This window comes from Chanos chanos, chromosome 9, assembly GCF_902362185.1.
Source record: "Chanos chanos chromosome 9, fChaCha1.1, whole genome shotgun sequence".
Lineage (NCBI taxonomy): Eukaryota > Metazoa > Chordata > Actinopteri > Gonorynchiformes > Chanidae > Chanos > Chanos chanos.
Window position 1 is genome coordinate 24,416,984 of NC_044503.1, and position 21,160 is coordinate 24,438,143.

The 21,160-nt window shown below is 42.4% G+C and overlaps 1 protein-coding gene across 1 annotated transcript in view; it reads left to right on the forward strand.

Moving 5' to 3' along the window:
- Positions 1–20,092, forward strand: part of csmd3a (CUB and Sushi multiple domains 3a) — a 126,801-nt gene extending 106,709 nt beyond the window's left edge. Inside the window, exons 59-70 of the mRNA XM_030785320.1 lie at positions 1,905–2,084; positions 6,952–7,125; positions 13,164–13,337; positions 13,718–13,791; positions 15,748–15,859; positions 16,341–16,520; positions 16,831–16,896; positions 17,283–17,441; positions 17,902–18,014; positions 18,427–18,514; positions 19,378–19,513; positions 19,933–20,092. Of these exons, the coding sequence (XP_030641180.1) occupies positions 1,905–2,084; positions 6,952–7,125; positions 13,164–13,337; positions 13,718–13,791; positions 15,748–15,859; positions 16,341–16,520; positions 16,831–16,896; positions 17,283–17,441; positions 17,902–18,014; positions 18,427–18,514; positions 19,378–19,513; positions 19,933–20,092 (1,616 nt within the window). The remainder of the gene's footprint in view (positions 1–1,904; positions 2,085–6,951; positions 7,126–13,163; positions 13,338–13,717; positions 13,792–15,747; positions 15,860–16,340; positions 16,521–16,830; positions 16,897–17,282; positions 17,442–17,901; positions 18,015–18,426; positions 18,515–19,377; positions 19,514–19,932) is intronic.
- The last annotated feature ends 1,068 nt before the right edge of the window (positions 20,093–21,160 follow it).

A 21,160-nucleotide genomic window follows, 5' to 3' on the forward strand; every position in this document is an offset into this window, starting at 1 on the left:
CTCATTCATTTAAAGGGATTTATTACTGGCACGGCTAGAGTAATGCCGCTATGAGCTGACAGGAGGAATCAATCTCACCGTGCCAAAATAATGCAAAGTTGATGTAAGTACGGTGGAGAAATAATGAGGCGGGATCAGCCCAGAGCTAGCGTGAATATCAATTGGGCCTCCTCACTGTCATTAGAAAAATGCACACGGCCCCAGAATCCAATACACTTTGTGGAAAGGGAATGGAAAGCAAAGATGAGACAGAGAGAGAGAGAGAGAGAGAGACAGAGAGAGAGAGAGAGAGAGGGAGAGAGAGCGAGAGAGAGAGAGAGAGAGTGTAATGGAGTTCAGGGTGTGTGGATGGGTGGGGACGGATACCTTAATGGACACCGTTTAGGTCACAGGGAGCTGCCGTTAGCCAATTGAATTTGCCGGCGGTGAACGTTGGCTTTGTTAACTTTTTTTTCTTTTTTTTTTCTTGCCCCTCCCTCGTGTGCCGTCGGGCAGCGACGTGACTTTTCCATTAAAGTCTTAATATATTAGTTATGGCCTCAGAGAAACATCCTCTGTCAGACTTTACTAATTAAATGCATGATCTATGTTCCTCAGGGTACATAGCATGTTTTTCATCTCAGCCCACGACGCCATAGGTCATACCTGTCAGATTAGAGACGGGACGCGCCTGGCCGCCACACTCATCTCCTGTTTAAAAGGGCTGCTTTACCATCAGGTGCTAATGTATTAATTAGACCTATGTGTAATTAGATCTGCAAGAAATAACGAGGATATCAGCCATTGGAGGGAAGTCCTGGAAGGAAAGCCATTGTATGGTTATGTTCTACTTTGTCTGCTCTTAAGAGCTTTTGTGAATTCAGTCACAGTTTTTCTCCTCCCCAGCCCTAGAAATAAGAGTCAGTTTCCCCTTCTGCTATTTCTGTCATCTTTGTCTCCTTCAGCCCACTTTTTTAACTGAAAACACCTGGTTTCAATTGCATTTACCAGTGTTTTATAATATTGTTACAGTGGTTACGTAACTCCAATTACATTGTTTTTTCTCAGCATAAACTCTCAGCTTTTTTTTTTTTTTTTCCGTTTTGCGTTTTTCAAATAAGTGTGAAAGACAGGCTTAAAACGCTCACACGCATATTTAAATACATTTCACATTCTCTCCAGTGAAAATATGAAAACATAAACACAGAGCATCAAGAATAGTCGGGAGGCACAGAATGTTCCGGAAGCACCAACTGTTCCGAGAAGATTGCCTCTGTTCTCTGTGTAAACTATATTGGCTCTGCTTTGTGGTAATGGTCTCAAAGTAATCTCTTGAAAATGTTTCTTTTTCTCTCTCATGAATAGTTATTACCATTTGATTGTTGAAAAGACTGTTGAAGTTTAATGGAGGTTTATGGGTTTCTCCGTTTATTAATGACACGGATCAAGTGGGAATGAATATAATAGTGAAGGCACCAGGATAGGTTCAGGTTTCTACATGTTGAGACGACTTGTTTAAACCCCGAATTAAAAGATAAATGACTTTATTAATCCACAAGCCATCAGACAAAACGATACAACAGTGGGTTTGTGGGGTTTTTTTTTTTTTTTTTTTTCCTTTTGGTTTTTGTTTTGTCCCCCCTCCCTGGTCTTCCATTTAGTGCCTTAAAATAAAAAAATAAATAAAAAAAAGATTTATATCTACGCCACTTAGTTTATCATGCTCGAGCAGACTTCACATTTTCATAAACCATAAAAATGTTCATTGTGGATGTAGAATTAAGCCTAATAAATTTTATGTGAACAAGAATGAAGCTGCCTCAGGTTACAAAGTCTCCAAAAATGTATTTTTTCTCTCTGTGTATTCTGACGCTTTTGGTTTATCTGGGGTTTTTTTTTTGTTGTTTTTTTTTTGTTTGTTTCAGTGATCAGCTGTGGTGATCCGGGCATACCTGCTAATGGGCTGAGATCTGGGGATGCTTTTACCATCGGCCAAAACATCACCTTTTCCTGCCAGCCGGGTTATCTAATGGAAACAAATGGCGCCAGCACTTGGACCTGCACACAGAATGGTACTTGGAGCGGAGCTATGCCAGCGTGCAAAGGTACGCATCCTAAAATGGCTAAAATGCTACGTTTTCATTTTGTTTTGTTTTTTTTGTTTTTTTTTGTCGGTATTTTCTTTTGCAGTCCGTCATCTCAGCGTCTGGCATATTTTTCAAGTTTGCTGTTGTGGAAAATGCCAGTGGAAAGAAAAAAAGAAAGAAAGAAAGAAAAAGAAAAACGGAGGCAAGCAGTTGTCATATTCTGTCACTCTTGGTGTCGAGCAAAGGGGAATTCTGATGGGCATTACAGCTTTTTTTTTTTTTTTTCCCTCGGCAATGGAGAACAAAAGCTCAATGTTTTTCACTCGGAGGTAGGGCCAAGTCTAGTCTCGGAGAGTCCCAGACAAAGTGCCTCCTCACATTCTTACTCAGGAACACATCTCGAAAAGTCATCAAAGAGAAAGATATATTCTCCCGCTTTTCAGAGGAGATGTGGGAAGCTCATGAATTAATGACAGGACCCTGTGTGTCTATCTCACACCCCCCCACCTTTTTTTTTTTTTTCTTTTTGGCTTCAGACGCCCACTCTGGGGAAACTGACACTGGCTTTCTGCAGTCTTTAGTTGTTCAGAGCAGTTCGACCCAGCGCTAGCAAACCACCTCGCTATCTCAGTCCAGTTATTAATGGACACAAGCGCTGCTAGTCTTGCTTTCAACTTTCTAAATCACGCAAGGTTCTATACATCCCTTTCGGTTCTTTTTCTAGAACGTACGGATCTCACGGATGCTCGGAATGTGAGATTATTCAGAAATCACATCCTTCTCACTCTCGCTAGACCAAGACGGTCACACAAAAAAGAAAAAGAAAAAAGTCGCTGCCAAGCTTGTTCCACCCTTTTCATTTCGCTGAGATTCCCCTTACCCACCTGTTCCGGCTAAAAATGGATTTCCATTTGTAGCTCACTGAGAAACCTCATCGTGGGTCTTCTTAATGACGGCTAATGTTAAGTCATTAGCGTCTGGGTATGCGTGCGCCGTGGTGTGCAACGGATTTTTTTTTAGTTTCGCCGTGAAGAGAGGAGTTAATGTGGAGAGCCTGTGTGAGAGAGGTTAGCCCCCTCAGGCGTGCAGTCTGTCAGTCATTCAGGTAAAAGTGTGGAGAAAACCTGCCATCGAGTAGCTCTGCCCAAGGGCTGAGCCACTTTCTCTCCTTCTCCTATCTCTATCTCCCCCCCCTCCCCTCTCTCTCTCTCTCTCTCTCTCTAGCTCAGTGTCTGTCTTTTTCTCGATCACTCTCTCTTCTCCCTCCCCTAAAGCGGACAGCTTGGGTTGACTGCTGTCACTGCCCACTGACCTGTGAGAGATTAGGCCGAGGACTGGAGGCATAGCTATTCCCACACACACACAGAGAGACACACACACACAAAAGCTTGCATACAGACATGCAGATGCTCTCACCTCGTTTTCTTCTTTCTTTACCTTGAGCGTGCATAAGCGAAAAATACCGACTATTTTTAGACCGACAAATAAAATTTTCCATCTCAATTTAAAAGTCAGAGTGCATCCAAGTTGTTCTTGTGGCATATTACATTTCTCCTTTGATCTAGAGCAAAATACTTTATGCAAAAAAAGGTTTAGAGGTTAAGTTTCTATCTCCATACGATCTAGGCAACAAAATAATCCTCAGAGAATATCATATTCTCCTTCTCTCTGCAGTGGTACAGAAAAAGAAAAAAAAAGGGGGGGGAGGAAAAAAAGCCAAAGGTTAGTGAGGGGGAAATCAAACTCCTGTTGATATCTTGTTATGATAGCCAGACTGCGAAAGGCAGTGCAGATTTAGCCGCGACGTTCTCGCATGATTGCCGCTCACCTCAAGGTCAGCAGTGCAGAGAGAGAGAGAGAGGAGAGAAAGCAGGACGCAGTGCGTCTGTCGTGGTGCCCGGTACAGGCGGGCCCTCAGATGTTGGCTGAGAGGACGCACCACACGAGGCGCGACACATGCAGAGCAGCTGCCGAGGAGATGGAGCCCAGCTCCTCTCTGCCTGTCGGCCAGGATGGTGCCAGCATCCCTAACAGGTTCTCATTACGCCGCGTATTCAGTACCGCACTCCTCCAGCCAAAACAACCTATGCAGCTGGTGATTGACTTGGCTGAGTTTCGGACCAAGATATGGATGGGTGAATTGTGAACGAGTCCCTTCCAAGCTGTCGGAAGGCATTTTTGAACAGGTGAACGCTCGCCGTGTGTTCGCGTTTCGCATTCCATCGAAGAAAAGAAAAGGAAAAAAAAAAAAAAGGGAGCTCATTGGACGGAATGCATTTGATTCATATGGTTTTGTTTCTCAAATTTTGATGGAGAACTGCCCTCAAAACTGTTACCACAACAGATCAGTTGATTAATGGTTGTGGAACTACTCTCAAAGCTACTGCACTTCAATTTTGATTAATGATTGTTCATAATGATTTTTTTTTCTTTTTATCACGGCATTTATATCACTCTCTCCGCCCCTGCCAATAATTGTAATGAACAAACTCGGTACATTCCATTCGTAACTTTTAAATTAGTGTTTGAAAGGGTACAGAATGAGCTTGTACAGACTGATTTAACTGTTAGCCGGAGACGTTAATGTCACCAGATGGGCTGGCAGCTCGTGACAGCCAGACGTCTGGACCTCCTTTTGCCCTGAAGGAGAAAAATCCACAAACAGACACAGGTAGAAACAGGAATCCAAGTCGCTGACACAGATCTGAATCGAAAACAACAACGCCGACACAGGGGTGTCGCTTTTTATACATGGAGACGTCAAGACATGGTCCTAGTTCTCTAGGACTCGGTTATCGGTTACCTCGCCACGTAACGTGTTATTTTGTTTGGATAATGTCGGATAATTTTAGTCACTGTCCCCTCAGGAAAGCGTGACAAAACTTGTTAGTCTCATTACCTTTACAGACCTTTGGTTTTTCTGTCTCCGTTGAAGGCCTTGAGTCGTGAGTTGTCATGTTCCAAAGGCGTCATTCCACATCTGCGTGTTCCAGATAGGTTGTTTACACGCAAGTGCTGTGCTTTATCCTTTTCTTTTTTTCCTTTTGTTTTTCTCTCGCTCTTTTTTTTTTTTTTTTTTTGAGTTTCGCTCGGCTTTGACTTAGGCCCCCACACAGCCGTGTGGCCCAGCTGCACGTGGCTTTTTTGGGAGTCACTGCATACACCACCACTCAGGCCTGATATTTACACAAGCGTTAGCTTTAAAGTCAAAGACGCGAGAAGCCCAGCGTTTTGGCAGGGCTTTCAGTAGGGCTGAGGTTGGAAGAGCTGAGGCAGATTTTTGCTGAACGACTGCCTTTCTTGTGTGTTTCGGTGCAGTTTAGCTTAGATTAGATCGTTTAGAAAATGAACTCTTGAAGGAGGTGCTCAGCGACGTGCCTTTGACCCCGTGAAAAAAGAAGCACAAAGCTGTGGAAAGACATTAGCATAATACTAGAGTTGAGGAGAATGGATTATTGGCATGTTAATTAATGTAAATAGCCAACAAAGGGGAAAAAAAAACACGGTGTGAGAACATTGGCTGTTGAGGTCAGTGAACACCTGAGAAGTTCTGTGTAAAACAAACGAAACGATGTCTGTTTAAATAGTCAGGCTGCTCCTCATTGTCTGTAGGAGTGAACAGTTAAAACTCCTGTGGGAGGTGTGGAAGAGTGCTCAAACTCCTTGCATCGGCTAAAGCTTTTTCAGAAATGGGGACAGCTCATGTTTATTCATGAACCGGCAGCCCAAACACATCTGTTCCCCATAGTTTAGAGGGTTTTTTGTTGTCGTTGTTGTTGTTGCTTTTGTTTGGTTGTTTTTCGCTGTGCCAAAACACCATTTAGGACCCCACACCCTTTTTTTTTTTTAAATGTCCATTTGCAGTTTTAAATCAGTGTGTATGCTCAGCAGTTACCGGCAGTGAAATATTGATGTGACATTAATTATTCCAATAGAGAGATTAAATTCAATGCATCTCTTCCACTGCAGATAGATTGCTTTAGAAAATGAAAACACTATTGAATTGGAAGAAGAGTTTGAGAAAGACTCTGAAAGCTGCAGCTGAAGACATACTTTTATGAGGAAGATTATAGAGTAGTCTGGAAGATTAATTTTTCATATATTTCAGGCTGTTCGTGACAATATGCCGAGAGAAAGAAGAGGAGGGCAAGTAAAAATACTCCAGACTTAGAAGACGGCTAATATTTACCAACAGAAAAAAAAAAGTTTAAAATAACCTTTCAGTAAATTTCTCAGACATCACTTTTCAAGTCTGTTGCCTTTTTTCAACAGTGTAGGCTTTACATAAAACAGCGTGGTACTTTGGTCTGGTACTGTAGACTGTTTATTTAGCCGGTAGTTGGCGTAAGAGTGATAGAAAAGTTTGCTGAAAGCTAGCTAGCATTGGCGTACATGCTAATCCTGAAGCATCATTCTGTCCATTGTACCAGTCCTCATGCTTAATTTAACCAACCTTAGCCAACCGCCCTCATACCTGTACGCCAAATCAATGCCTGTTTTCTGAGTTATTTCTCAGGCAGTCATTCAGTGAAAGTGCCCTGCAGAAACAGCATCACAGAATCACACACTGTTGACACGTCAACAATGCCCCTTGACAGCAAATGCATTGTTCTGTTACGATCACCCTGAACATCAGAATGACTAGAGAAAATCTTTACTGAAACCCACCTGCAACTCTGAAAACCTTGCCTGCTATGTTTGGTTTCAATATTTAACTAAGGACAGATAGATATCAGTGGCAAAAAAAAAGAATTTAGTATTTCACAGAGTCATTTTTAAGAGCCTCTGCATACATCTACTGCGGCATAGGTGTTCAATTCTTAATCTTTCCCCCCCCCCCCTCTGTTGACATGTGTCTCACACTTCTTTTTTTTCTTTGCCTTAGCTGTGACCTGCTCTCCCCCACCTGCTATCACCAGTGGAGTTGTGGAAGGGTCGGTGTTTGAGTGGGGCACCAGTGTGAGTTACAGCTGCCTGACTGGGTACGAGCTGTCCTTCCCGGCTGTCCTCACCTGTGTGGGGAACGGCACCTGGAGCGGAGACATGCCCTTATGTCTACGTGAGTTCCCCGCTGCTCTGTGTGTGTGTGTGAGAGAGAGAGAGAGAGAGAAAGGGAGAGCGAGAGAGAGAAAGAGAGAAAGGATGAGGAGAGAGAAAGAGAGAGAGAATCAGCAAGAGAGAGAGAGAAAGAGTGAGGAGAGAGACAGAGTGAGAAAGGGTGAGGAGAGAGCAAGAGAGAGAAAGAGTGAAGGAGGGAGAGAGAGTGAGAGGCAGAACAAGAGAGTGAAGAGAAAGAGAAAAACAGAGAGAGAGTGAGAGCTATATAAATTGTTTATGGAAGGATGGATGGATTCTTTACTGTTTGCGGAGAGGAGAATTATTTACACTCTACATTCATGTTGCAGGAAGCACTAAATACATGCAGTCGTTAAATAAAATCTTCGAACAAGTACATGAAAGATCCGTAAACAGTTACCTCAAGGAGGGTTTTTTTTTCCTTCTAAGTAGCTGGAAAGAGTTCTACACATCACATTCGTTTTTAAACGAAAAACAAACGGTAGAGTGTTTAGCCCTTATTTCTTTCGCTCTTCCTTTTTTTTTTTTTCTTCTTCTTCCTTGAAGATGTAGAGCTCGCGAGGTTAATGTTAGTTATGTTTGTATTTTCTCTTAAGAAGCCACAGACATGCAAACATGTTTACAGTTTATCTTTTCACTTCCAACAGCATCCACTTCATTATTTCCTGCTTACTTTAAGTCATGAATATGGATTTTGTGTGTGTGTGTGTGTGTGTGTGTGTGTGGCATGCATACACACTCGCGGCCTTGGTCATGTTCTTTATTTATTTATTTGCTTCCCCACACTAAAGATCTCTCCATACAGTAATATCCCCTCATTATCGCTTTGCTCTAAAAAAAAAAAATACATATGTTAAACTTTTTTTTTCACGCAATTTATCATAAAGTTGTCAGAATACAGTTCAGGACTCACCAGAAGCAGCTGTTCAGCCTTTGTATCTAGTACAGTAGGCCTACACATTGATTCAGGGTCATTTGTTCAGCCTTTTTATCTGGTATAGTACTGTCACAGACCGATCCAGGGTCAGCTGTCAGGCCTTTGTATCTAGTACAGTACCTTTACAGACTGATTCAGGGTCATTTGTTCCACCTTTTTATCTGGTACAATAGTCACACACTGATCCAGGGTCAACTGTTAGGCCTTTTTATCTGGCACAGTACTGGCACAGACTGATCCAGGGTCAGCTGTTAGGCTTTGTAGCTGGTACAGTACTGGCACAGACTGATTCAGAGTAAGTTTGAAAGTTTACTCATAAATAAGTATGTTGTTAGCATTTAATTTTTTTGAAAATGATGATGGCTCTTTAGGGAGTTCATGAAGTAATGCCTCGTTATAATTGAAAAGTTTTAACTAAAAGGTCACCGGATCATCCGGTTCTGAAGGTCGTAGCAGACTACAGTCTTCACGTTTTGTTTTTTGTTTTTGTCTCCTGCTGCTGATGCAGTTAGAGTTCCTAAATGTAAACATAAAGAAATAAATATAATTAAAAGAAAAAAAAAAAAAAAGCAACACTACAGACCAATTTGGGAGCCTGCCAGGCTGGGAACAGAAGGTGATTCTAAAAAAAAAACAACAAAAAACCAAAGGAGTGACTGATGCATCTGTCTCCATTCTGTCCATCATTTACTGCTGAGAAGGCACAAGTCTGCCGCCTCCCCCGCCATCCGCCAAAGCACAACTCGAATGATGACACACGCTTAGGCCAGGACAGGGCCTGATTCGCTAGCGTACCCACCCGAATGACGTCCCCCGGTATTTTTTTTCCCTTTGCACCTCTATGTGTCCCCGCCCCCGACATGCAGCCCTTGAATATTAAAAAGCTGAACCTGCCCATCAAATCACTTAATGGTTTTTAATGTAATCGCCACTGAAAAGCATTTACGACAACAGGAACACCTCTGCATTAAAAAAAAAAAAAAGAAAAAAAAAAAGAAGCATGGGTTACCTCTGCAGACGAACGCCGCGGCTCGGCTACGGACAGAAATTAAGATCCTTTGTTTTCTTTTTTTGTTTGTTTGTTTGTTTTTTTGTTTAGTTTAGTTTTTGTTTTATTTCACTTTTTTTGGGGTGGCGGGGGGGGGGGGGGGTGCGGTTGGCCATCTCCAAATCTCTTGTATTATTCATCAAGGAATATTGCGGCAGCTGGAGGCCTGGGTCTGCACAGGTCTTATCTGGGCCTCGTTAGTATGCACAGCTCACCTTACCCCGGAGCCTCCTCGATTATTTTTCCATGAGAGAGAGAGAGAGAGAGAGAGAGGGAAAAAAAGGAAAAAGTGATGCGGCGTACAGTAGACACATCACGGATTCCATTGTCTTGGCTGAAACATTTGGCCCAAGACACCCTGGAGAATGGGAACAGAATCTAAATAAAATGGTCACGTTTCTCCTTCTGCGCTCGTTGGACTGGCTCACACCCTTCCATTTGCATCTCTATCCGTCACCGTCCTGCCGCACCCTCCCTCCCCCCTCCTCAATCCAGACTTGTTTCGCTGGACACCCTCATCTCACACACGATGTATTAGAATGTAGATCGTACGACCAGGGAGACTCAAGGCTGTTGGTTTGAAGGCAGTTGTAATTGGGGGTAAGCATTTCTTTGTAATAGCACATACATAATGCATTACCTTTGTGATATCTCATAAAATGTTCGTAATAGCACACAGGGCCTGGATGGTTGCTGATCGATTGCAACTGTAACGTTTAACATGAGTTCATAAGCAGTCATACCTTTACACGCATGCACACAGACATGCACACACAAAAGGACTGAATATAACTGACCAGAGTGTAATACACAGCGTTTATAAAGCATTAATAAATGCTCTTTACTGGCTCTGTATGGTTACATAAAGAAGGGGTAGTTTGTTTAAAAAGTATTTTAAAGCTAATCCAGACACAGTCCCATGTAAAACTCAGCTCATTAGATCATAAATAATAAACCAATAAATAAACAAACATTACTCGTACTACTAATAACGTTAATAATTATGATCATTGTAAGGACTTGCATTCTTAACAGATACCAAACAGCTCCAGGGAAGGCATGAAATGTCACGAGAGTAAAGACTCTTCACAGGCAGCGGTCAAGGTTGTAAAAGCGCCGATCGTTCCATAAAAGTGCAGCGTGTCGTGTTTAGACAATACGCTGTCGGAGCAGCAGTGAAACTGGAGTATGATGAACAAGGGGCCCGTTTCACAGGCCTAGCCCAAAGAGACCCTCCGTCTCCAAGACCTCTGTCAGAGCGGTTTATTCACAATTCACTTCCTGTGGACAGCGCTGCAAATCACCACGGACCGGAGGACACGAAGCTGAATTTTTGAAGAGAATTTTAAAGGATTTTACAGGAGCGAACCGCATTTCGCAACTGCGGAACAGTACTTTGTCATACCAGAGCTACACAGAAATTTCTACAGCCAAGGACACTCGAGATCTGTACGGCAACCAGCTCTGGCATGCAGCCTTGAACTAAAATGAAATATCAGTGCTACCTTGCCATTTAAAGAAGGATGAACCCCGCTGACACGTCTTTCGTGCTTGATGGATGATTGGCAGATTGCACAAATGATTTCTTACGAATACATACTATGGTCTCAGAACGAGTTAAACAGTGACTCGTATGGGTTTTAGCAGATGGTTTTTTTTGATATACACACCATTTATTTCTCCAGTGTTTGCGGTGATGGAGCCCTGTGTCAAAGATTATGTTGTCTTATGCAGACACTTTAAGGCATTACGGAGAGCTGATAGTATCTCACAAACGCATTTACGAATGCATTATGCATGTCCTGTTGGTAGGGAGCCGTATGGGAGATTGCTTTTGGAGTCTTTTTTTTTTTCCGGCGGGAATCGGTGCGCGTCGTCTCACAGCCACGTTAGCGCAGGGCCGAGAGATTAGACCTGGGGACTCTTGATGATCCAGCTCTTCTCCATAGGAGCCCCGGCCAAGAACCGTGCTCCTTTTCACCGGAGATTGCTGCGGTGCGATATACGGAATCATCTCTGAAGACGAGCTTAAAGACGACCCGAAATCCCCGCGAACGCGGCCTTGATCCCCGCGGCACGTCTGACGCGCGGCGAGCGAGCGACTCAGACGCGATCCCTTTTTATTTATTTATTTCTTTATTTCTTTTTGACACGAAGCGGCTCGGTATTTAACACGCAACCCACAGCTGACTGCCACGGGCTACGACAGACAGGAAGGAAGAGAATTAAGCGGGTGCCAAGTCGATGCCACGCTCCTCTCAACTTTACTCCTCATTTTGATCAGGAATTCAGCTCCTGGCTTTCAGGCGCGGCACGGTATTCTTCGGAGCTTTAAGACGCTACTCGAGCACTGGGGAGAAAAAAAAAAAAGAAGTCCCCAAAGTATCTCATTCCCACATCTTGGCTCTGTTTTATTCCTCTCACTGAAATATGCAGGGCGGAGAGAGTCCGCTGTCACGACCCTTTTCTTCTCTGAGGATTTTCATGTGTGTGTGTGTGTGAGAGAGAGAGAGAGAGAGACAGAGCCATAATCACTTTGATTTACATTCAGGTGAACCAGCGCTTTGAGCTTAAAGATCGCTTAAATTCATAATTTCACATCAGGGGCACTAAACACGCTGTCGCCCGCAGACCTTTGGTAATTGATTCGTCAAAAAGGCTTTTTACCCCCTGAATCTCTGACATGTCCGACCACGCAGGCCGTATGTATATACCGACGTCTGCCTTTCTCCCGCCGAATCTCCTGCCGTCCACACTGCTGTTACATGTTTGTTTGTTTATTTAGTTAGTTAGTTATTGGTATTACTGTTCCTGTCATGACCAGGCAGGTGAAATGCCAGCTGTACGCCCCACATCCTGCGTCCTGCCTCCTTCCCCAGAGGCCCCCCCCCCCCAAAAAAAACCCCCAAAAAACAGAGGAAGACAAATGATGAATTGCGTGAAAATGATAAAAGTGTTTCCATCTCAATAGGCAAGGCCATGATTAAAGCAAGCACCCCCCGCCACACACACACACTTTTTTTCTTCAGCACTGTGTGAGAAGTATTATTAAATTGATTAGACAAACTCATTTTCTTCCTCAGCAAAAAAAAAAAAAAAGAAAAAAAAAAAGATAGATTTGACGATACAGAGGCTGAAAAATGACTTTTGGGCTTTTCATTTTCACATCCACTCCATGCGTAAAAGAAATAATTTGCTCCTTCTCATTGGATTCGCTGTTGGGCCTCGTAGAGAGGTGGGGAGTATTTTTTTTTTTTTTGGGTCAATGTATCTCTGCATAGATAAGGTATAGCTTTGGAGTTGTGACGCGTCTGCGTCCAGGACAGAAAAAGCAGAGACAATACAAGCCATTGTCACTCTCCTATTACCTCGTACACACTAAACACAAACCTGCACAGGAAAGGCTTCTTGCCTGGAGAGGAAACATTGTAATCCTTCTCTGGAAAGAAGAAGGAAAAAAAAAAACAAAAAAAAAACTAGGGCGGATGTGTACAAAAACACTTCCTACTCTTTGGTTCAGTCAGAATACAAACACGCGCAGCCGGTACGGCAACATGGGATTCTTCCTTTAGCGAAGGAATACCCACTAGCGTCGCATCGCTTATTAAGTAAATGGCATCTCTCCACTAATTTATGCCTATTAAAAAGAAAAATATGCTTGAATGAAATTGCTGAGTGAGAGAGAGAGTGCGTGTACGTATATGTGCTCTCAGTGAAAGCAAAATAATGTTCAGCCCCCTTAATAATTGAGATATATATTTGGTTTTCTTTCTATTAGTAGTTTCCAATTGGACACCAGCCAGGGAGTGATAAAGTTATTACATTCAATATACTGAAATGTTGAGCGCTCGGAGCTACGAGAGATAGCCTTCACTTGCTATTCATTATCCCGTTCCAAAGTCCAGTGCAGTAGATCAGAAACAATGCAGCAGCATCACACCTCGAATGTCAAACAGAGCCCTTCTTTTTTCTTCTCCCCATTATGCCTTCATTCCTGTCTCTCTGTCTCTCTCTCTGTCTCTCTGTCTCTCTGCAGCCAAGTTCTGCGGGAACCCTGGGACTCCGGCGAGGGCCAGGAGAGAAGGCCAGAGCTTCATTTACAGGTCGGAGGTGTCGTACGGTTGCGCCGCCCCCTTTGTGCTGGTGGGATCCCCCACGCGCGTGTGCCAGGCGGACGGCACGTGGAGCGGCTCTCCGCCCCACTGCATAGGTAAGGTCCCTCTCCACTTCACGCTCTCTACAAACCGGCTCCTTCTTTTATTGGTGCGTTGTCAGTCTGCTCTGATGTCACCACCTTTCTGCTGTCTTCCGTTCCTACCATTGTCACGCTGACATGCTGTTAGATACTCCCTCCGTAATCATAGCCACTCCCTCAACTAATATTCCGTCTAAGGTTTGTTCGTTGTATTGCTTAGAATTTCTGTCACGATTTCATCTACCCTAGTTCTGTTTCTCATCTGCTTTAGCGTGCTGACAAGATGTTAATGACGATGAAAATACTGAATATGATGATGATGATGATGATAACGGTGCCACGAAGGTGGCCACGACAGCAAATGACAGCAATTAACGACCGTTTCCTCATTACAGAGCCAACTAGGACAACCTGTGAAAATCCAGGATCGCCAGAATACGGTTCCCTGAACAGCAGTTTGGGCTTTAAGGTAAAGGAGCCAAAAAATTTGACATTTCACTCCAAGGATGCTTTTATTCAAGATGTGGGAGCCATTTAGTCAAGCTTGTCATCAGCGTAACCATTAGTTTGAAAAGCACTTTAAGCAGCCTTTTGAATTATTTAATAATTTTCCAAAAACGACACACTTTTTTGCCCTTTAGTCTATTTATTTATTTATTTAATAGCTTTTTAAGAGTACGGTTTAAGCGTAATATGAAGCACAAGAATTTACGAAGCATTTTTTCCTCTCTCGATAGTGAATGTACAGTGTAACATGTTTCACCCTGCTTTTAGTTTTTTTTTATTTATGCCAAGACAGAAGGCACTAAGATATTTTATCAGATGTGTGCTGTGTGTGTGTGTGTGCTGTGTGTGTGTGTGTGTGTGTGTGTGTGTGCGCGCAAGAGCGTACACGTATCCCAGTCCAAGTTTTTTGTCATTGCTCTCAGCTGTTCCATCTTCTGTCACACAATTGACTTATTGTCAAGATCATTCAGCGAAATGCCTTTTGAGAGGCTTCTGAAAGTTCCGGAAGGAAGATGAGTCTGACTGCTTCCTCCTGTGTCAGTGTTCATTGTGTGCAGATGCCTTGTACTCATTCTACTCACTGTGTTCTCCTCTGACAACTCTGTCATGACTTTTAACTCCAACTCCAATGTATTTTCACTTCAAGACGCAAGTTTCAAAACAGCGCGTAATGGTCGTTCTTAGATTTGCAGAAAGTATTATTCTTTTCCGCACATATCCGTCTTAGATTTGCCTGAGAAAAATGGAGGATCATAAGTCGGCTAACTGGTATTGTAGGAAAATGATTTTTGATGTTGTCTGTGCTTCAGAAGTTTGAAGTTGTTCTAGCACCACTCCAGACAAAAAACCTTGGCTAGAACGGCAAAGAAATTCATGACCATTAGCAACAACAAAAAAAAAAGAACCTGAATTGGTTTTCTACTGAGACAGACAAATTTGGACTAAACGCACAGTTTTACAGCTACAAAAGCTGCTAATTTTTCAGCATCGACACACAAGTGGCTCAGTTACAGTTTGACGGAATCATACGACCGTTGGAGTCGAGTTGACTGAGAGAAAGAGTGATGAGGAAGGAGGAAAAAAAAAAAGGAAAACTCAACCAGCGGGGGAAAGCTTTGCGTCCTTCAGTTGTATCCTGTATTGTCACCGACTCCTTTAGATGTCAGAATGATTTAAAAAAAAAAAATCTAAATGTTCCAGAACGCAAACCTTTTTTATCTCAGCAGGACCTACTGAAGCATGCAGGTACCATGCCCCCCCCCCCCCCCACACACACACGCGCGCGCCGCGGTTGTAATGACAATCTTCTCAGCGTCTGTAATGACACAACGCATTACACAAAGTGCAACATTTTCATCTTCAATTCAACTGCCTCCTCTTGCTGAAGCAGAGAAAATCGAACCCCTGTTCCAAAGAAAATATAGATTTATACCTCAGCCCTGATACAGAAGGGATATTGAAAAAGCGTATTAATGTTTAGGCGAGGTAAACGAAAATGGTTATGAATTTGGGCTAAAAAAAAGAAGAAAAAATAAGAAGCAAGTGAATGTAAAATAGATGTGGAAAAAAAAAAAAGATGTATATGTGGTCTCGTTAACACCCGGCTATTCCCAAATAGGCAACAGTGGTCTTTTTTGTGAGAATTTAGAGACATTTGGGTTCAATCGCAGGGATTTTAATAGAAGTTGGCATTTGCCTTAAGGACAGGCAGGCTGTAATCTGGCCCAGCCAGAGAGACAGGACCAACTGTGCAGAAAGTTTTATGATTTTCTTCAAACTGAGTCAGAAAGTGCCACATTGACCATTTTGTGCGCGTGTGTGTGTGTGTGTGTATGTGTGTGTGTGTGTGTGAAAGAGAGTGAGTGAGAGAGAGTGAGAGAGAGAGAGGAAAGTGACAAAGCTTATCGCCCTGTCTCAGGTGGGGAGTATGGTGAAGTTCCATTGTCAGGCCGGATACTTGTTACTGGGCTCAACCACTCGTTCGTGTCAGTCAGACCTAACCTGGAGTGGCACTCAGCCAGAATGCATCCGTGAGTCCGACTCCTCCCACCCCCAGACCCGCTTATCTCTCACCGTCCACGGCTCTTTATATGAAACTCCCTGTCATTGAGATACACATATATGCTTTCCATAACCATTCCCAGTATTTTTTTTCTACATATATACACTTGCCTTTTTTAGCTGTAGCTGCACGACTGGTAAAAGAGACTGGTAAAAGGGTTAATCTATTAAATCAAGTGTTCAAATGTTGGGTTAATGTTTAGAGCATTTTGTTTTCCTCAAAGGAATGGATTTAGAGAAAAAAAACTGCATACAGCGAGTTTCGTTCATCCAGAACCATACTTGTAAGGAGTATTTCATTTACCTCAGAGTCGATATATGAAAGGAAAAAAACGGAAAAGGCTTTGCAGCATGCATTAGTCTGTCAGCCTTGGATGGAGTCAGTGTCTTTGGAGTCTTTGCCAGGGTATCATCTGTCAGGCCGTGACTCAAGCCTGTTTTCCCGTGCAGCCCACTCTTGTAAACAACCAAAGAGTCCACCCAATGCCAACGTGGTGGGCATGGATCTGCCCAACTTTGGCTTCACATTGCTCTACTCGTGCCAGCCTGGATACATCCTGACGGGTGGCTCGGAACACCGTGTTTGCAGGGCAGACGGCACCTGGACTGGTAAAGTGCCAGTTTGCCGAGGTAAGGTTAACCACGCATTAAAAACATAAACAAACAAACAAATAAATAAATAAATCTGTTTTGTTGAGGAGAGCCTTCCAATTCATTAAACCTGCGACAAACCCTTTTTTTATGTGAAAACATGAAGGTTTTGTTTCTGCCTGAAGTAAAAAAGAAAAAAAAAATCACACAGTTTCAACATTTGGATGTCAGATGCGGAGTGTTCTTTGTCTTGCACAATTAAACTTCTTTTTGCTCATGTTTGGAAACCGAAATATTGTGTTTAAACAGTTGTACTTACTAGAAATACATGCCTTCATTTGCACTACAGTGGGCTCAAAAACAACAGAGAAAATTGTCACACCCATTGAAGGAACCTCAAGTCCAAAAGCAAATGGTAAGACTGCTAAAAAAATTTTCAAAGTCATTTCCTACATTCATGCCGACACTGTATGATAAAAAGTGATAAAACTGAATCTGAGACTTTTCATGTCTCAAATAAACATGTTGTGACTAAAGTTAAAGAGGGCAACTTGAGGACTTGAAGTCCTGTTAAGTTATCTTTTGATTTCCTCACCAAGCTGGCATAGTATTGACCCAAACAAGGCAGTGTAATTAAACTCATCTTTTTTTTCTAAGCAGAGGCATTTTTAAGAAACCGCACTGGTCTTTGTCTAAACCAGTCTGAGAATTTCCTGCCAAACACACTCAAAAAAAAAAAAGACCTGGTTTTAAACGGGAGGCTCTTTTTTAAATGGGTGTCTTTAACGATCTCTATTGCAGTTCCAGACGACGTGTTCGCGCCCACGTACATCTGGAAAGGCTCGTACGAGCACAAAGGAGTGAAAGAACCGATGACCTTGACAATCACTAGCTTCAACATGACCACGGGAACAGTGAACGCCACTCTGAGTGGCAGAGGCTCGGAGATGCTGCTATCAGGTAAAAAAAAAAATGCTGACTCACCGGCGCAGAGTCAAGGCCGCTAGTGACAAAATGCTGTCGTTAGGGGTTACGGCGAACTGTTAACGGGACAAATCACGGGGGGACTTGGCCGAAGTCTGAACCCTATACAAGTTTTATACCTTTGTTTAAAACAAAATGTTTGGGCAAAAAAATGCGGTACTCATACTGGGTAACTGTGTAACTGGATATGTTCTTCTTTAAACACACAAACTTAATCTGACGGCTCGATAGATTTTAAAACAAAATGTTTAGGCAAAAAATGTGGTACTCAGACTAGGTTGTTCACTGATTTTGTTTTAACTTACAAATGAACCTGATAGCCTAGTAGTTTCTTCAAATTAACCTATACATCTTAAAAGTAGTTGTATGATGGGCGACAAGGGCCTGAACAGAGCACACGCAAGTGGTTTGAATTTATGTGTATGATGAAATGCAGGTGTGTATAAGAGCAGAGAGGCCCGTCTGAAGCTGGTGCTTTACCACATGAGGGCTGTCGTACACACCACATACAGCAGGATAACCGAGGAAACCTGGTCCATGGACGGTTTTGTAAGTATCGCCATTCGAAGCAACTGACTTGTTTAATAAAGCTTGCGGAAAACGGGACGCCAGGTGTGTGAAATAAAGCCACGGCGTAGAACAAGAGACATTTGGGGAAAGTCTGCGGCGATGTTGGAGCTTTCGTCAGTTGTTAGCGTCCTGTAGCTTAAGCCCCGTTCTGTCCACCGCGACTCAATACCTCTCCCTGTGAACACTCTACAGTGCTATAGAAAAGCATCAAACCAAAAAGTATGTCCTCTTACTCACAGTAAAAAGTCAATAACTACTGTCAAGATGAACTCCCCTACCTCTTTGGGAAACATTTATAGCCTTTTTTCCCCTTACTATATTTATTTACTGATGCACACTATCTGAATATTCTGTCATTTAAACTGAATCCTTTCCCCTCGTTTACTCTTAGGTTTCTGCTGAACATGACGGCGGTACTTACGTCTATCAAGGCTTCATACAAGGAAAAGACTTCGGACAGTTTGGACTACAGAGACAAGGTACTAGACCCGACACAGCAGTAACAGGGTTTATGACCGTACCTGCAGATTAGTATCCGCAAGTGCCCTAATCAACATCAACAGGCATCGTTGGATTTTAACACATCCTTCTATTACGTTTGATTAAGCTGAGAAATGAACCACACAGGTAGATTATCTTATTGTAACCATGGTCTAATTTTAAAAATTTCTAGTTGGGTCACAGGCAGAGACAAATTGTGTCTGGCCAGGAAGCGTGTATAATTACTATAAAGGAGATGAGTTTTGACATCACCCATTGTGCTGAACCCAGGAAACGTAAATGGATCAAACATCTTTTTGCTTATCATCTAATTATATTAATTATCTAAAATCTAGTTAATTATCAGTTTCACATAAAGTAATTACAGAGGTGGGCAAAAAATACATACATGAGACTGACATCCAAATCGAAGGCTAATTATTTGACTTGTACATGTCCCGCTAAGGGGAAAAAAGAGGTCCAAGATAACAGGCATCTGTCTTGAATAAAGCCCTTTTCGTAACCAATTTAGTCTCTCAATATAACCTGCAGAACAAGGATGACTGTGGATAGTCTTTTTTTTTTTTGGCTAATCCTTTTTTTTTTTTTTTTTCTGATTGTAAAGCTTTCATGAGCTTCCCTCCTGTTGTTTTATTGTTTGTGGCTCTGCAGAAACCCTAGCAAACTTCTTTTAATTGCAGAAGAAGTTGTTGCAGTTGCAGAGAGGCTCAGTTACAGTCGAGTTACAGCAGCAGGCGACGAGAGCGCTAATTTGAAATGTACTTGCTTTTAAGTTGGTTGCTATGTCTGAAGCTCATCTTGTTTTTCTTTAGTGTTGTTTTCTCATTTTTCTTTCTTACAGGTCTAAATATATCAGAGATCACTAAAGCTCCCGAAATTCCGCTCGGAACAAACAGCAGCTCTGTGGCCATCGCAATACTTGTGCCTTTTTTCGCCCTGATTTTTGCAGGCTTTGGATTTTATCTATACAAACAGAGGTACACAGTTTTTCTCTTTTGTTTCTTTACTCTCTCAGCTTCAATTTTTGCTTTTGTATGATTTATGGGGCGATATAAGACACGTTAATACGATTTTAGAATCATGAAGTTGTTTACTTCAGTACAGGACAGATTAAATATGCTTGGTTAAGCATTCCTATCAGTATTTATTTTGAGCACGATAAGGGTCTACTTTGCTAAAAGAATTAGTTATTACCATGTGTATGTGGTATGTAAAAAAAATGTTGTCTGTCCCCTGACTGGTTGAAGTATGTGCTCATAGTTTCTTACAATATGGGTTTCACGCATCACTAGACAATGTAGTACTTACGATTTGAAAGGGAAAGTTCTTGGAGCAAGTTGACTGAAAACGTGATTAGAACTTCTGTGCAATGTGGAATTTCTTCTTCTGTTTTCAGAAAATCGAACAAAACCGAATACACTGGCTGTTCGGTGCACGAGAACAACAACGGTCAGGCCACTTTTGAAAACCCCATGTACAACACCAACTCTAAGTCAATGGAGGGAAAAGTAGTTCGGTTTGACCCCAACCTCAACACAGTCTGCACAATGGTTTGATCAATGGTTTGGAATATTGGAGTATTTCTCAGAGTGTATGAAAATACTGCAAGTTATCGGTTTCGAAATGTCCTCGGTTTCGAAGCTGCACATCCTAAGAAATTCTAAGTCAAGCACACTTCTAGGAGCTAATATAGCGTATCCGTGTGTGTACGTGAGTGTGTGAGTGTTCGTGTGTGTGGTTGTGTGTGTCAACACACAGAAGACTTAAAATCACGAGTTTTATCTGAAAGGGGGGGGGGGAGACAAAACTTCACGACGTGAGTGGAGTGGTCTAAAGATATATCTCACTCTGCGAGTGTTGTCTATTTTGTATTTTAAAAAAAAAGAAAAGAAAAGAAAAAAAGAAGAAGAAAAAGAAGAGAAAATCACGCGAGTCTGTCATCTGGATATTAGGAGCGACTCTGGAGGCTGCTGAAATGACAGAGGAGGATGTAATAAAAGCCATTTCCAGAATGATCCTCCAATCCAGAGCTCAGATTGCCACACTGTTGTGTATATTGCTTTTTCTCCCTCACTGTCACTTTATCTCTTTAGGCTGAAGCCTCTCGACTGTGTGCCGAAACAACAGTTTTTTGCATAAGACAGCGAGGAAAAAAAAAAAATGAGAGAGAGAAAAAGACATGCCTTTCTACTGACTACAACCACTCAGTCTTAAAGTGGATTTACATTTGCTTTTCAGCTGATCTATCTTTTTTTTTTTTGTTCCAGTGTCTTTTGTTTTGTTGTCGTGAGAAAAAGCAAAAGTGTAATCAGCACTTCAGTGTAAAACCCCCTTCAAGTTCTGCAGCTTTTTACTCAAGCTTTTCTGAAGCTAACCCTTCAATTGAACCAACAGCCAATCAGAAATCGGCTCTTACTTATGACTGGTGAGGTCATGGGTAATGCGTGTTTCCGAGAACACGTTAAACAACACTTTTTTCCTTTTTCTTTTTCAAACGCAGAACTCTTTCACATCCAGATTTTTTCTGGCATCCTAAAGAGCACATTGTATGCATAGCTGTCAAAGTTGCCGTGAAGGTCATTGTCAGTGTCTTTTGTCAAAGTTCCCAAGTCAGTCAGTCAGTC